The sequence below is a fragment of the Accipiter gentilis genome, chromosome 2 (genome assembly GCF_929443795.1).
Source record: "Accipiter gentilis chromosome 2, bAccGen1.1, whole genome shotgun sequence".
NCBI lineage: Eukaryota > Metazoa > Chordata > Aves > Accipitriformes > Accipitridae > Astur > Astur gentilis.
In genome coordinates this window covers 38,850,580-38,865,987 of record NC_064881.1, presented here as the reverse complement: position 1 = coordinate 38,865,987, position 15,408 = coordinate 38,850,580, and the positions used below count along the sequence as shown (strand labels likewise).

Here is a 15,408-nt window from a genome sequence, read left to right as displayed (position 1 = left end):
CCATTGACATTTCCTCACTTCTTGAATCTCAGTTACAGTGTTCACATGCCAGCTCCAGCACAGCCTAAGACATATCTCCTTTTTGCCCCATTCAAGGGACAAATTGACTTGTGATGCTGTGAATTCAGGGCAAAATGTAGGGATTTGCAGCAAGTAATTAGCAGCTGGTTACCGGTATAAAGGACACAGGTTAACTCCAAGGGCCTGCCTATATAATTAAGTGTGTGTATTTGCCACATGAGCAGAAGTCCTAGATTTTGCGCACCCTTGCTATAGCTAAAATAAAAGGTCGTATCTTTTCTGTTTTCTCAGAGCTTTTATTGTGAATGTGAGTACAGCAGTGTTCCTATTGTTTCTATTCCTCGCACCTGTCTTTGAAGAAAAGAAAAAAAGAAAAAAGGATGTTTCTTTAAATCCAAACAAGTCCTCTACCTGTGATGAGTGAACCACTGGGTCTGCATCACGTAACCTTTATTCCACTGCCTGCTGTAGACTTGCCGTTTGTCAGAATTTTATATGGTGTTTCTGTTGCTGATTTTAATATTTTCAGGAATTTTCTGAAGTCCAGTCTCTCTATAATGCATCCTCCCCCGCCCCCCCCCCCCCCCCCCCAAATCTTATGTCTCATTCTTCTTCTGTATTTCCAGTGATTTACAGTCATGATTCAAATCGAAACATAATGAGACATTAGGCATTGATATGTAAAGCTGTTAGAAACACGCAAGGGAGATGGTAATTTTCAGTAATTTTAGAGTCTAATCAAGTGTGTGTGTGTTGCCCAGATTACAGCATACTGTTGAATTACACAACTACCCTTTAGCTCAGATGCCAGTAGCGCTCTAGGTAGACAAAGTTCAGTTTGGGCTAAAGAAGCCACCTATTTTTCTTCTGGGATTTGCAGTGTCTGAGCCCCCGCTGCTTCCCCACATTTGAGCTCGGGAAGCAAGACCCGGGAGGTCTGTGTGTCCGTGGCATCGCGGGCGCCGCAGCAGAGGCGTACCTGCAGCACCACCGGTGCCATCGGTGGTGTGGGAGCGCGTTGTTCTGCTCGCTAACAGCGCTACCACCTCCGTGCCCAACCTTTAATTATCCCTGATGCTGTGGGCATAATACAGACTTATTTGCGGGGTTGAAGTGAGACAAGCATGCCATCTTGTGAGCAGGCAAAATGGGAACAATGCGTAGGTACTGCTGTGTGCAGATGAAGAGCGAGTGTTACGAGCGTAGTTGTTGGGTGTTTTTGTTTCAGAGTCAACATCCAGACCTGCAACAAGTTGGTGTGTAATAGGGTGGGAAATCAAATCGATGCTTTAGATCTGGGAGTCATAAAGAGTAATTCTTTTTCTATTAATGGGCCAAGGCCTATCAAGATGCTGTGGGATTCAATGATACTGAAGGTTATTTTTTTAAAAAAAGGAAGGCTCGAATCTGTGTTTGGTTTGAACAGTAGATTCTCATACTGGAGAAGACCCAAGTATCAGCTACTTCACAAATACGTGACTTCTGTTTATTGCAGTCTCTGTTGCTTATGTCATGCGTGCATATATATGCTCATCTTGTTATCTACATACAAATGGTTATACCAGTGTCTTATGACATTAAGATTTTTATCTGTGTGATCTTGGGCTGTTCTCATTACTCACAAGAAGAGAAGCCACGGACAAGTTGCGAAGATAATTTCTAATTCCTCTCATGTATTCTTATTCTTTCAATACATACTGCTTGACAAAAGGATTGTTTCAGAGATGCTTGAATTTAATTGGCTCTGATTTCATCTCTGTCTTCTTGTAAAGCAAGGCATCTTTGCAGCATAAATCCAGTTGTACCAGATTTCAGGGGATAAGAAATTTATAGCTAATACTAATCCCTAAAAAATGGCTGTATTTATTGTGAAACATTCTCAACAGAATTATCACAATTTGGGTCCTGTATCAGTTAATCAAGTAATTTTAGAAGCTGGATTCTCTCCTGACTGCTGATGGTAAAAAGATCGCTTTTGCAGCGTTATGTCTTGTGGTTTATCAGATCAAACTGTTACAGGAGTAATTATTTACTCTTGACTAGTCCCATTTTGGGAAGAATCCGCATGCTGATGTGTGGATGAAACATTTATCTCTTGAGTTGTTTGAAATAACAACTGTGGATGTTCTGAAGCTATTCCTAGATTGGAAAATTAGAAGCAGCCCTAGCTCGGATTGATTGGCATGGGGAGAGCAAACAGCAACAGATTATTGATTGGGCAGCAGCTAGCTGAGCAGGATGACACGATCTATACTCAGCCAACTGGCTTACTTTTGGCAGTCCTTTTATTCAGTTGCGGTTATCTTGCCCCATCTGTGTTGGACTCTCAGCTTCTCCACCTAATTGGCTGTGTTAATTTGTAGCCCGCACCTTCAGATCTCAGGTACATCCCAAATTCCTTTGCACAAGTTGCAACATTACTTCAAAGAAGGTGCTGTTGTAGCCTCTGCAAATAATTTTGGGACTTCTTTTAGACTCCAAGATGCCAGTGAACCCAGAAGTTGCTTTAATAAGTTGCTCTCTTTGTAAGTGAAAACACGGCAAAAGCTTTCCATTTTTGTGAGATATACCCCAGTGCAACACATCAGCCCTACATAATTTTCGGATATTTCTTAAAACTGGTGAGGTACCGGATTGGGAATTGAGGTGGCAAGAAGGCAGCTCTGAGGAGGAAGACAGGAGCAATGCGGTAAGGCTCGCTTGCGTATAGGGGATTTTTGAAAATGGAAGTATTAGCGTAATCTGTGGTTGTACCTCTATGTAACTTTTTTTAGAGAAGTTCTTCTAGTTTTTTTTTTAAAGGAACATTTAGATGTATTATTGATGGAAAAGAGATATAGTTAGTGTCCAACTCACTTCAAAATGTATCATCTTCAGTGGGAAAAACAACTGTCCGCTTGTTCTCTGCAGACTGCAGATTTCTACTCAGCTCCTATCGGTAGTTTTAGTGCCTGTCTACATTGCAGTGTACAGATTCTGCAATGTGTGTTGTCCTTGCATTTGTGGAAATTACATATTTAGCGCTCAGAAAAAATACTAATTTTAAAATCTTTTTTGTATGTGTTTTATGATCCTGGCGGATTGCCAAGGTTTAAATTAAATTTCCGATGTCTGTATGGTCGAAGCTAATGTGGGGACTTTTGGCAGTACCCCTTCATGCAATAAAGAATCAAAGCCAGTAGAGTAAGAAATCTTCTATCAAAAGCTGAAAGCTAGATTCATAAAATCACTTATGCAGGCATTATGAGATTTTCCCATGGAAAGTTTATGTGGGAGTTGGGCAAAAACTGATTCAAGAACAGCATTATTTGCACTATATATATTCATCCAGCAGTCAACAGGCTGACGCTGGCACCCCTTGCCAGTTTTAAAGGAATGCCAGCGCTTGCTACATGAAGCTGCTGCAAAGCCACATCAGCAGAAGCTTGAGGAGTCTCCTTATTCTGCACCCTCCTTCCCCATTTCTGACCAGAACTGAAATGGGTAAAAAGAAATCATATTCCTTAGTGAATACGTGCATTCGATTCTTATGGCTATCTGAAAAATGCTTCTCTGTTTTAAAGCAATTTCATAACAAATCATTATGGTGGAGGCATTATAAGAGCAGGTTTCTCATCAGCATTTCACTTCATTCCTCAGCTTAAAAAGAAACATAAATAAGAGATAAAAGGGGCAAATAATAGATAAACCGCTCACAGTGAATCCATTTGCATTCGTTTTGGTCTTTTTTTTTTTTTTTTTTTTTTTTTTTAACTTTGTTTTGTTTTAAGAAAGTGCCTCAGTGTTTCTGAGTCGGCATGAAGACCATATGACATGTGCTGCAAGAGAGAGTCTTTCCTAGTTAATAGGGATGATTCCAAAGGCAAGGTAATTCACCACTGCTTTGGCTGGAGCTAATATTGGGCTCCAACGACAGTTCTCTAATTTCTGACAAATGGCCAAGATTTCTTGAATAGGCACAGCTTTCTGTTTTGTGTAGGGAACACACAATCCACTCTTTTGTTGTGGTTGCCACTGCTGTTGTTTCTCCCCCATTCACAATGGAGAGTGGGGTTATTTGTGCTGAGTGGAAAATCAGTGCCAAAATTCTGACTTGCTTATATTTAATGTGATGTTAATTTTTGTGATAGCCATAAAGGGTATAAGAGATTTTTGTAATACGGATCTCCCTGTATCCTGACCTCCAAGTCAAGAGGGCATATTGGCGATGAAAGTTTTATCTGTCACAGGCATATCAAGATGAGAGCTTACTGGATGATTCAACCCAAATGTATAGAAACTGTTTATATAGAGATTGCCAAACATTTTCCATTGCTTTTCTTTTTATCTAAATTCTTGAATATATTACTAAATAAAATAGTCTGTGTTTGGAATGTATGGCTGTGGGATATATGGAAACTCACAGCATGTGGAGGGAAGAGTTAGAATAGGGAAATATAATAGTTTTGTAAACTTTACGTGAATATAGGTACATCATATATAGACTCAAGATTCAATTTGCTGATCAAAGCATCCAAATAACTTTGGATTTAATAATGTCAGCAATGAATGCTAATATATGGAAATTGAAAAGCATGGAGCAACAATAGCTAGCCACGCTTACCAGTATTACCCTGCAGCATGTAGATTTACATTTTTTTGTTTTGTTTTGAAATCACGGTTTGGAAAATGTGTGTTCTTTTTCCCTTCTCCCATACTTCTGAATGTGGGTTCTCCTGAGCAAGCTTAGACAAGATTCAAACTAAACAATAGGGCAACATCAGAACCTTTGAAGGCTCAGTTTGGATAGGTACCCAAAGCCAAAGTCTGCTTTGATGTACGTGGGCTCAACTTCGGTTGCCCTTGGTTGCCCTCTCTTACCTATGTAACTTGTGTCTGGAAACTCTTGCCAATTTTTTTCTTGGAAAAAAAAAAAAAGATATTTTTGCAAACTCATGTTCATCTTGGTTCTAGTCTGGCTGGAAAAGTACTGCAATAATGCCCTCTCCGGTGATGATTTAATATTGCTGTTTCAGGTCCAGGCTGTAGACTTCTGCCTCCTTCCCACTTTTTAGTTTTGATCCAGCTGAAATTTCAACCCCGTTTCAAATCGGGTTTTTTTGCCTCCACTTGGAAACAAAATTATTTGAACTTTTCTGGAATGCTACCCAAAACCATCCTCTTTCGTCTTCCATCTGCTTCTCTTCTCCCAAATAATTTTTGATTTCATCTGACTGAAGTTTTGGGCAAGGGAACATTGATGCCTTTCTCTCATATTACAGGCCTCACCTGACAGAAAGGAACAGCACATCTCAGTTTTGTTTCTCTTAAAAGTCAGTGGGGCTTTTGACATTAGCTCCAAGGGAAATAGGATCAGTCCATTGTATTCTTAATGCAAAAGAACAAATGAGTCACTTCTTGTATCCATACCTGATTGCTCTTGCCTAGGAGCCAGGAGGTCACCTTCATTCCTCGCTCTTCATCTCAAGGTAGTACTGCGCTTGCCTTTGCTGATACACCCAACTCAGATGCAGTTCTGAGTCATTTGCAAACCTTAAACTCCCATTGTCTTCAAAGGACATTTGGATTACAAAGAACACTGAGTTTACTCAGGCTGAAAAGAAATTGAAATATATGAGATTGCCACACCTACCAGAAGAGTTTGGAAAGACAGTGCTTGTTTACCCTAAAGACAGGATGAATAAGGGGGATGTGATAGATGCGCCCACAGCCTAGAGGATCTTCGATTCCTGATTGAGGAGAACCTCTACTCCATTGACAAGAAGCAAATTCAAAATGCTTAAAATATTTGCTCTTTTTTAGTTCGTGTTTAGATTGTAAAGGGAGAACTGCAAGATATCACTGATACCAAGACTCTCATAATGTTCAGATAGGTATTGGACACTTCTATTGGAGATGGGGATATACAGACTTACTTAACAACAAATTGTAGAGCCTGAGTGATAATTAAGGGCTATAAACCCCCTTACTCTTCAGAAAGTAAGGCACTGTCTAAGTGTTGAGGATTAGGAGCGATTTATTTTTCGCAGAGGTAGGTGGTTCTGTATCTGTCCATAGGCAGTTGAACCTTCTTTGAAGGATCTGGTACTGGCTGCTCTCCAAGGCACAACACCAGACTAAATGGACCTCTGGTCTCATCTAATAGGGAATGTTCTATAATCCTGTAAAGTGTAACAACAGCAAATTAATAGAATAACCAGAAGATTTAGTGAGGATGGCAGGTCTCTCATAGGAGGTGTCAGTCCTGGCAGAAGTCATTTATTTTATTGCAGTAAGCAAATCAGGCTGGATTCTCTCTGAGGTGCAATAACAACAGATTGGGGAGCATGCAAAGCAGCATCAATACATAAAAATTAAACTACTTTTAATACACAAAGCTGAATTTAGATAAATGCAGAACAGAGAAGCAAAGGCACAATATTCTCTGAAAGCATGGCCTTTTTATGCTATTTTGGAGACTAATTTACATACAAATAAAACGTCAGTTTATCCCATAACTATCATGATAAATTGGAACATCTAGACTTTTGCACAAGGTGCTCTTTCTGTACCTTATTAAATTACAGGATCTTGGCCTTTTGCCAAGTGCTAGGGTGACGTGCTCTCTACAGAAATATGTACAGGAGAGGGATATGGGCCTGGACATCAAGAGAAGCCAAGTTCAGTCACTGGCTAAGAGCTCTGCCTGCACATCACCTTGAACACCCTGATTTTTGCATCTCTCCGTAGATAGTTTCATTTATCTGTAAAATGTCAGTGATATTAATTTTCGTGTTTCACAAGCTTCATTGAGGTTTAACAGGTTGTCGTGTTTACAAAGTATTTTTAGATGCTTAATTGGAAGCCAGTGCAAAGCGAATCTTTGCCTTCTTGGGCTTCCCTATCCTGGGTGCATGGCAGTGGAAGTCTGGTAGGAGCAAGCTCTCTGCAGCAGGCCAGTAAGAAGTGCAGAGCAGCAAACTGCCGTGCTCAGGTACCCTTAACTAAAAGCAGTTTTAGGATTATTCATTTTGGTTGCAAGATACCGTAATATTCCACCCCGTGTTGCCTCTTGAGACAAATGACCTTTTGACTTCAGTTTCGTCTGAAAGTGTCTGTGTGATTACCCCAGTAGTGAGCTTAAAATGAACTAAGTGCCTGGAAGTAGGCTCAAACAGTCTATTTTGAAATACCACTCCTCAACTCTCCAAAATGACCAACTGTCTGTTTTATACCCATAGAAAAGGTTAGATTTACTCCAGTGGCTAGATGACTACTACTATGTGCTGTGCTGTGCTGTGAAGCATATGGTAATAGAAAAGATCGCTTTGAATTAATTTGATATGAATTAATAAGAAATTTATTTGATGAGAGTTGTTTGAAGGTGATGAGGCTTTGTAGCTGAACAGGATTTAAGATGTCCAAAAGTGCACCTTTAGAGATTTGAGAATGATCAATGTTGGGAAAGTAAATGTAAATGGGAAGGAGCAAGCTTGAACAGACTGCAGCTTTTTTTCGCTTGTCTCTTTGTTGTAAACTTTATGGAAAAAAAATTGCAAAAACCTCTTGGCAAATTGGTGATAAGGGACCAAAGTGAAGAGTCTGAAAATGCAGAAGAGGAAGAGAGGTGGTGAAAAACAACAGCGTTTTGCTATAATAGTATGTTCTACTAGTATGACGTATAAGGCATGGTTTTCTCCTTCCATTTTCTAGACTGATGAAGCCATCATAATTTCAGTGGAGCGTGCAGAGTGTAGAATATCAAGCAGATATATTTTGACCAAATACAATGTCTGATCCTGCCAAATTTTGGTGATCTGAGGAGGCATGCTCTACTGTAAGCAATCTCATGCAGGAAGGAGTGGCCATGCAGTTTTAGGGCTTGTAGAAAAACTTATCTAGCTTAAAAAGTCCCTTGGAATCAGTTTGTCACTCGCTTAGAGCTGTGATGTCCCCTGTCTTGTATGGTGTATTTGGAGACACTGGTGCCAGTGAGGGAGGAGGTGGTCTAGTGCTTGTCATTAAGCTTATTCTGCCCTCCCAGGGTTTAGGGCCTGATTCTTGAGTTCCTTACACAAAAGGGGTTGTTTTTCCCCTCCCTTCTCATCAGAGAAAGGTTAGGACCACGTGTTGGTTGTTTCCAGGCAGGTTTACTCTGAGAACCACAAGCAAAGCTGGGAGAGGAGCATCCTGTATGACTGCCTGTAGCTCTGTGTCCCGGCCGGAGATGGTGGGGATGTGAAGCTGTACACGTCTTTTTCCTGTCATTTTGCCGTTCGAGTATCCACGACGGGAGGGGGAAAGGTGGGAGCTTTAGCCAGCCCTGTACCACTGTGTCTTGAGTCTGGGGGTAGTTTGCATCTAATGTAATCCAATTTTCAGTGAAGACAGCAATCTCACCTGGAGTTTCCAGTGTATTTACAGATTATTATTATGATTGTGATTATTATTAATTATTTTAAAATGCTTAAATTAGAAAACATACAGGTCTTTGAACTGTGGGCAGTCCTGATTAGCTTGCTAACTTTCTGGTTGTGCTTGGCGCAGGTCTGGGCCAGCCTGGCGGGACGGGCTGCGGCGGAGGGCTGGGTGCGGGGTGGCTCCCTGGGGACGGAGCCCGCCGTGGAGACGGTTTCCCAGAAATTCACTCGCTCAAGACAGGAGCTTTCTGGCTTTGGAGCTCGTGTGCCTTACAGCTGCTCAGTTGTTAAGATGGAGAGTGGGGAGAAGGCTCCAGATCGGTTAGGACTTTATGTGCTTGATAGAAGCCGACACTTTGAACACTTAAGGGTTTTTTATATAAAGCACAGCAGACAGTCTTTGTAGCCTATTTATGTGTAATAAGCTGGGTTTTGTTTTGTGCCTTGGTTTGTTTTTTTTTTTTTTTTTGCTGTGAAAGAAAAAGGAAAAAAAAAAAAAAAAAAAGAGGGAGAAATTAAAACCACAGCAGTATTTTCCCATGCGGCTATAGTGAGTATCCTGCGATCTCACATGATCGGCTGTCCTGGTGGGGTGGAGTGTGGGAAGGTGTCAAAATATGTCTCTCAATTTTTTTTTTTTTTTTTTTCTTAAAAGGGAAAGCCAGATGAGTGCCAAAAGCCCTGCTCTCTTCTCTAGCCCTGCAGTAACAAACTACATGAGTGTATGTTATTAAGATGATAAGATTAAATTTCTAGCTACTAACGTGCTATCACAACAGCAAAGGGAGAAAAAAAGACCTTGAAAAAATTATGAAAATTAGTCTGACGGTCTCCATTTAATAATAAGATCACTCCCAACCCCAACAGACAGTGTAGGCTGGAATTCCACAGGGCTTTTTTGTGGTCCTAATGATTTTAATAATACTTTGTGCTATGTAGCACCTTTCATTAGAGGATCACAAAGTGCTTTACAGTCACTAATTAATTAAGCCTCACAACACTCCTGTGAGATAGGTAAGTATTAGACATATATTAAGCTGAGACACTGAGAGTTAATGATTTTTTGCTGCATTATTCTGGCAAAATGATTGATGTTTAAGCGCCGTATGTGCATTATATGTCTGTGTGTGGGTGTGTAATATATATGAGTGTAAAAGTATTAATTTTACTATCCCTTAACAAAGAGGTCCTACTTGAGCCTGTTGAATATAAATGCGTATTTTCATTTAACTTTTTTTTGCTGCAGCATACTGACTGATAATATCACAGTCTTCATGGACCCTTGACTCAGATTGCTCTTCGTCTGCTTGTGCATCCACTTGTACAAAGATTAGTCAGTGGCATCTCACAAAATTCAGACATCTTCCTGAATGTATTATTCTGTTAAAAAGAGCATATGACTAAGATCTGACCTAAACCTGCAACGCAAGCACAAGGCAACAAGCATACTGTTGCAGTGGGCTTTGATGACAAGTTGTCACGTTCAGTAAAAGTAATGAGTAACAACAATGACCCACTGCAGGAGCTGAGGATCAGCAAGTGATCAGCCATTATCTTCACCAGGCATGAGAAACTATTGGTTATCAGAATTTGCTTCTTATTTTTTAAAAGAATTACAGTAGTCGCTTTGGTAATTCATTATCCTGAATTACAAACTGATTTTAGCAGAAGTTTCCACTTTTTGCTTCCAGGGAGAAACTGATGTGAGTGATTGTTGAACAGAAAAGTCTGTATCTTGCAGATGCGTGAATCATGTAGACTAGCCTTGGCTGGTTTTGAGGGAAACTATAGATAGCTATTAGCATTATTTCCACTGTAAAATAGCTGAGAGTGGTGTAAAAAAAAAACCAAAACAAACCATCATATGGTTTAAAGGTAATTTTAGCATAATGAAACCTGGATTACGAAGCCTAAAGACAAGTTCTGCAATCTGGGCCTTATCCAGGGTTCCCTCAGCTCGATAAGTCTTTTCACTCAGATCAGGCTTAGTATTTCTTTTATTTTGGGAAGATCACCATTTCCAGTGGTGAAAAAGTAGTTCAGTCCCAATGGCCGTTCATCACTTGGCCTCTTTCCTAATAGCCAACAAATGTGCTTATTATTGCTATGGCATTTTTGAGATGTGGGAAGTTGCCCACTAACAACTAAAGTAACACCACTAAATTTGTTTCAAGTGGCACTCGAGGCAGCCAGCAGATGATAACTTCCAATTGCTGACTGCAGACTGGATGTGAACCAGTTATTTGTATTCCACTATCTGTCCCATTAGGCCAGTCCCATTATGATGTGCAATACCTGTTAATATTTGTGAATTTTTAAGGCACTTTTATTTTCTACAGCATTTATCCAGCTTGTCTTCAACACTTACTTTAAACTTGGTTTTTTTGGTGAACATCACCTCTGAGATAATTTTTGTGTCTCTTTGTGTGTGTGTATATGTGTGCAAGAGCATGTGTGTCTGAGAAGAAGGCAGCTATGGGATTTATCATGCTTGGTGGAAGTAAAGAACAGCAGCCACTATTGGTATAGTGCCCACTAATAGATGCATGTGAATGTACAATAGGCATAATAATGTTTTTAAGTAAAAACCATATTTTGAATGCATAATTTAGGAAGGAAAACCTTTTTTTGTTTTGTTTTGCAGATATACAGATCAGCTCTCAAAATGTCTTCTGTGTCTTCCGTGCATCTTCTAAGACAGTTGCATTAGCCCGCCTGCTAGTTGACTAATAGAATTAATAATTGTAAAAAGCACTCTAAAGCCACATGCCTTATGAAGTCAATGCTGGGTATGATTTTACAAGTATGTGATCCATTTTTTCAAGTGAAATTGTTAACTGAAAACGTTCTTGGCACACAATAAAACATTGTGCAATCTGTTATTTGTCTTAGAGATAATAATTTCAGAGTGGCTATATTCTTTCTGTATCTAACTTATGACTTGCTAGGGGATGGTTTCTTCGATTTAGGAGTATTGCAAATGTAGTTTTATTTACATAATATGTCTCTGAAAAATGATAGTGGTGGAATTTCAGCGACAAAAAACCCCAACAGCCCTGTGTCTTTTCTTACCGTCCCCTTGAGTGGATATCGAGTAAATAAATGACAGATGATTTTTCAAAAGCTAAAAGAAAAAAAGAGGGGAAAATACTTTTAAATTCAACTTAAGAAAGTTTTTATATTTAAATCAATGTTATCGTTCCTTTCTTTCTCCAAGTGTAGAATACTGCATGAAAAATCTCCATCAGGCAGATATGTTTTGGGTCCCCCCCCCCCATTAACACACAGACTCACAGATATGTCAGGAAAATTTGAACCAAAGTATCTATATCTGTAGTACTGTCTAGTTAGCCTGTATACAGTCCAGATTTTTCTTTTCTTTGCTTTATAGGGCTTTTTTTCCTGTCCTTTTCTCTGACTCCTTTCTGTCAGTTGCCATGAGGATAGCAAATCTCTAAACTTTCCTTATCTGCCAAAAATATCTGTAACAAAAACATTTTAAAACATTGCATGTAGTCTTGTTTAATTTTGACTGAGGTAACAGTCACGATGTTTACTTTCTCGATTTCTGATTTTTCTTCACTGTGCAGTCAGGACTCCTTTCTCTGTTCTCTGCCATGGATTGCATTTAAACAGAAGTTATTTAAAAATTGGTCTGGGATGTGTAACCAGGAGAAAAATACAGACTTAGCTGAACACCTACCAGAGATGCTCACAAATATTTTTAGTGTGTGTTAACCAAGAGCATTCATGAAGTCCCACAGAGAAGCAGTAATGCTAACAGGCTGAGGACTGTCTTTATACCTTGAATTATATATGTGCGCATGTTGTTTTAGTAGGCTGAGTCTGTATTGTCATAGTTCTCTTACCACAACAGGGCATCTTTCTTTTCTCCTAGTTCTGAATGACTTAATGGTTCAGAAGTTATTGGGGGGGGGAGAGCGGAGGGGAAAAGTAAAATTCAGTGCATACATATCCTGGTAGGTGTGGTTGACATTAAAGAGAAGACACTTGGTTCCCAAGCGTGTGTGTCTTCTACAGTAAGGAATCATAGTAGGCATTTAAGAAACCTATTAAGACCACACGGAGTGTCAAAATTTCTGTAACATGAGCTGGCATTCTGTGTGAAAGCCGTCTTGCTGTAGCCCATGCTGCCTGTGGATCGGCTCAACCACAAAGACAACAGAGCCAGCCCAAGACACAAGTTGAACACTTCCCCTAAGAAGTTGTCTGTTTCTATCAACATAGCATACAGTGCCCTTTCATGTGGAGCAGATGTAAATAAGAGGATGTACAGACGCCTGTTCTTTTATTTTTAACCTCTGTCCCCAGCCGTACTTCTCAAAGTACTGTTTTGGGAAGGTCATCCACAGCTTTTAAAGGTCTGGATACAGCACCGTTTGGAGCCCATCAGTGCTGCTCCCAGATTGCCAGGTGGTCCTCCCTTTGCAGAGCAATATATATCCTCCGGTGCCTCCATAGGCACCCGGCTGTGGCTGGCCTGGGAATGGGGGCTCAGGCTTGAGTCTGCAGCTCCCATCTCCTGTGTGGTACTGCAGGCTGCTGCCACCGGACCACACGCAATTTGGCAAGGGGAAACATCCATCATTGTATACAGCATTGGCAAAGATAAGAGCACAGAAAAAGTTGTAGCACATCTGTCTTCTCTGCCCATAGCTAGCATGTGAACACAAATGGATCAAACCAGCTGATGATGAATATGAAATCCAGAACACACAGTGGAGAGTGCAGGGAAGTTTCATAGACATGTTTTCTCTAAGCAGGCTAGGGAAGGTGAAGATGCGCAGCGGATGAGGAATCTGGCTTAGTACCTGCATAGTCTGATTACTTGTTCTTCCACCATCTCCCCTGTTCACTAGCAGCTAACTCAGCAGTGGCAGACTCCTTCTTTCTCTCTGATCCTTGTTGCTGTCCTGTCTCAGCTTTCTTAAATGGATCTTGAAAGCGTACTTGCAAATTCAGCAGTAGTGGCTATGTCTGCAAGGAGAACTGAGCAGAGGAAGGTTTGGCTGTTTAGATCCATGTGGATTCCAGGTGTTTTCAGGGTAGATCCCGACTCAGCCACACAGCAATGTCAAATGTCTGGATCCAGGCCTGTAAAATTTTATTGACAACAGGTTTCCTAATAAAGTTAGTTTCTCTTTGTTTGGCAAATAGAACTAATTACATGAATAATGGACTATGGGGCCAGACTCTAGCATATCTATATAATCCTGTTTGAAGTTTATGGGCAGTAGGAGGGGGAGCTTTTGCTATAGGGAAACTGATACCTGCTTAGGAAAAGTACTTTCTCTGAAACCTCAAGTTAGTTACTCTCCTAAGTCTGTTTCCTTCCTAATAACTTGTTTAAGTTCTCCTGATTATGTCTTTTAGGTGTATTTTTGCAAAGCTACGTTGTATGTAGTTGTACAGTGTATGAACATTAGATTGCAGAAGTTTATTTTTCCCCTTAGTTTTTAAAATGATTTTAAAAGAAGTGTTCATTTAAAATTACTTCTGCCAGACCATTATCTTCTGAAAAGATAATGAAACCTGTAATTCACTCACTCTGATAGCAGCATTTTTGTAGGCTTTAACGATCTCTTTTTAGTTAAGTTCAGTCTCAGTGTGATTTTTTTTTAAATGTAAAATTCAATTTTTTTTGCATAGTCTAAAAACCTGTTTGACAAAAATTTTCTGAAAAGTTGATGTATTCATATAGTCCAGAATGCTTTAAAAAGTGCCAGGTTTATAATCTGTTACATATCTTGAATAATTCTATAGGGTTTTTTGCTTTTTTTCTTCTTTTTTTTTTTTTTTTTTTTTTTTTTGTTTCTTTCTTTTTCTGTGGTAGATATGGTCCGGAAAAAGAACCCCCCTCTAAGAAACGTTGCTAGTGAAGGTGAGGTACAGACCCTTGAGTCTACAGGTACTGAAAGTGAAGAGTCTGGAAGGAAAAAAGAATTTTCCGCAGAGCAGATGCAAGAAAACACTGACCAGGGTGATGCGGCAGAGTTAAATAACAAGGAGGAACTTTGCACGCATGTCCAAGAGCCATCTTCCAGCATTAAAAAGGACTTGAAAAGCTCAGTGCTGAGTGAAAAGGCTGGCTTCAATTATGAAAGCCACAATAAGGGAGGAAATGTTCCATCCTTCCCTCATGATGAGGTGACAGACAGAAATATGCTGGCTTTCTCATCTCCAGCTGTTGGGGGAATCTGTGAGCCCTTGAAGTCTCCTCAAAAATCAGATGCAGATGACACCCAAGATGTGGTCTGTACCCCGTCAGGAGATGCAGCGGAGACAAATGAGGAGCATCAGATGTCGCCAAAAGCTTCAGATGAAACAGTGCAAGTGCAAAGTGGTCAAACTGATGGCCAAGGCTCAAGCCCAGTCCCCATGGCCTCAAAAAACCCACAAGTGCCTTCAGATGGGGGTTTAAGGCTGAACAAATCTAAAGCAGATTTGTTGGTTAATGATAACCCAGATACGGCGCCTCTGTCTCCAGAGCTTCAGGACTTCAAATGCAACATCTGTGGATACGGTTACTATGGGAACGACCCCACAGATCTCATCAAACACTTCCGCAAGTACCACCTAGGACTGCACAACCGCACCAGGCAGGATGCTGAGCTCGACACTAAAATTTTGGCTCTCCACAACATGGTGCAATTCAGCCACTCCAAAGACTTCCAGAAAGTCAACCGCACTGTGCTTTCAGGGGTGCTGCAGGACATCAATTCCCAGAGGCCTGTCTTGTTAAATGGGACTTACGATGTGCAGGTTTGTATCTTCCTAGCCTCCCTGCTTCTGCTAACTGCCTTCTCTACTGCAAAGTCAGTTATTTGCAAAGCCTCTCCTACCTACGTGATTAATGTATTCCACAGAACCTGCTTAAGCCGTAAGAACCATTTTGGTCTTGTTTTAGCCAGGCTTTCTGCAGGTCTGCTGAGCATCTTGTACAGTAGAGCAGTACTTGGCTTTCCGA

The 15,408-nt window shown here is 40.4% G+C and overlaps 1 protein-coding gene across 2 annotated transcripts in view; it reads left to right on the top strand.

The window, feature by feature from the left end:
- TRPS1 (transcriptional repressor GATA binding 1) overlaps positions 1-15,408 on the top strand; it is a 223,058-nt gene that overhangs the window by 29,110 nt on the left and 178,540 nt on the right. For both annotated transcript variants that reach the window (XM_049824535.1, XM_049824526.1), the window contains exons 2-3: positions 11,065-11,223; positions 14,275-15,203. In XM_049824535.1, coding sequence (XP_049680492.1) covers positions 11,187-11,223; positions 14,275-15,203 — 966 coding nt within the window. In that variant the 5' untranslated portion in view covers positions 11,065-11,186. The remainder of the gene's footprint in view (positions 1-11,064; positions 11,224-14,274; positions 15,204-15,408) is intronic.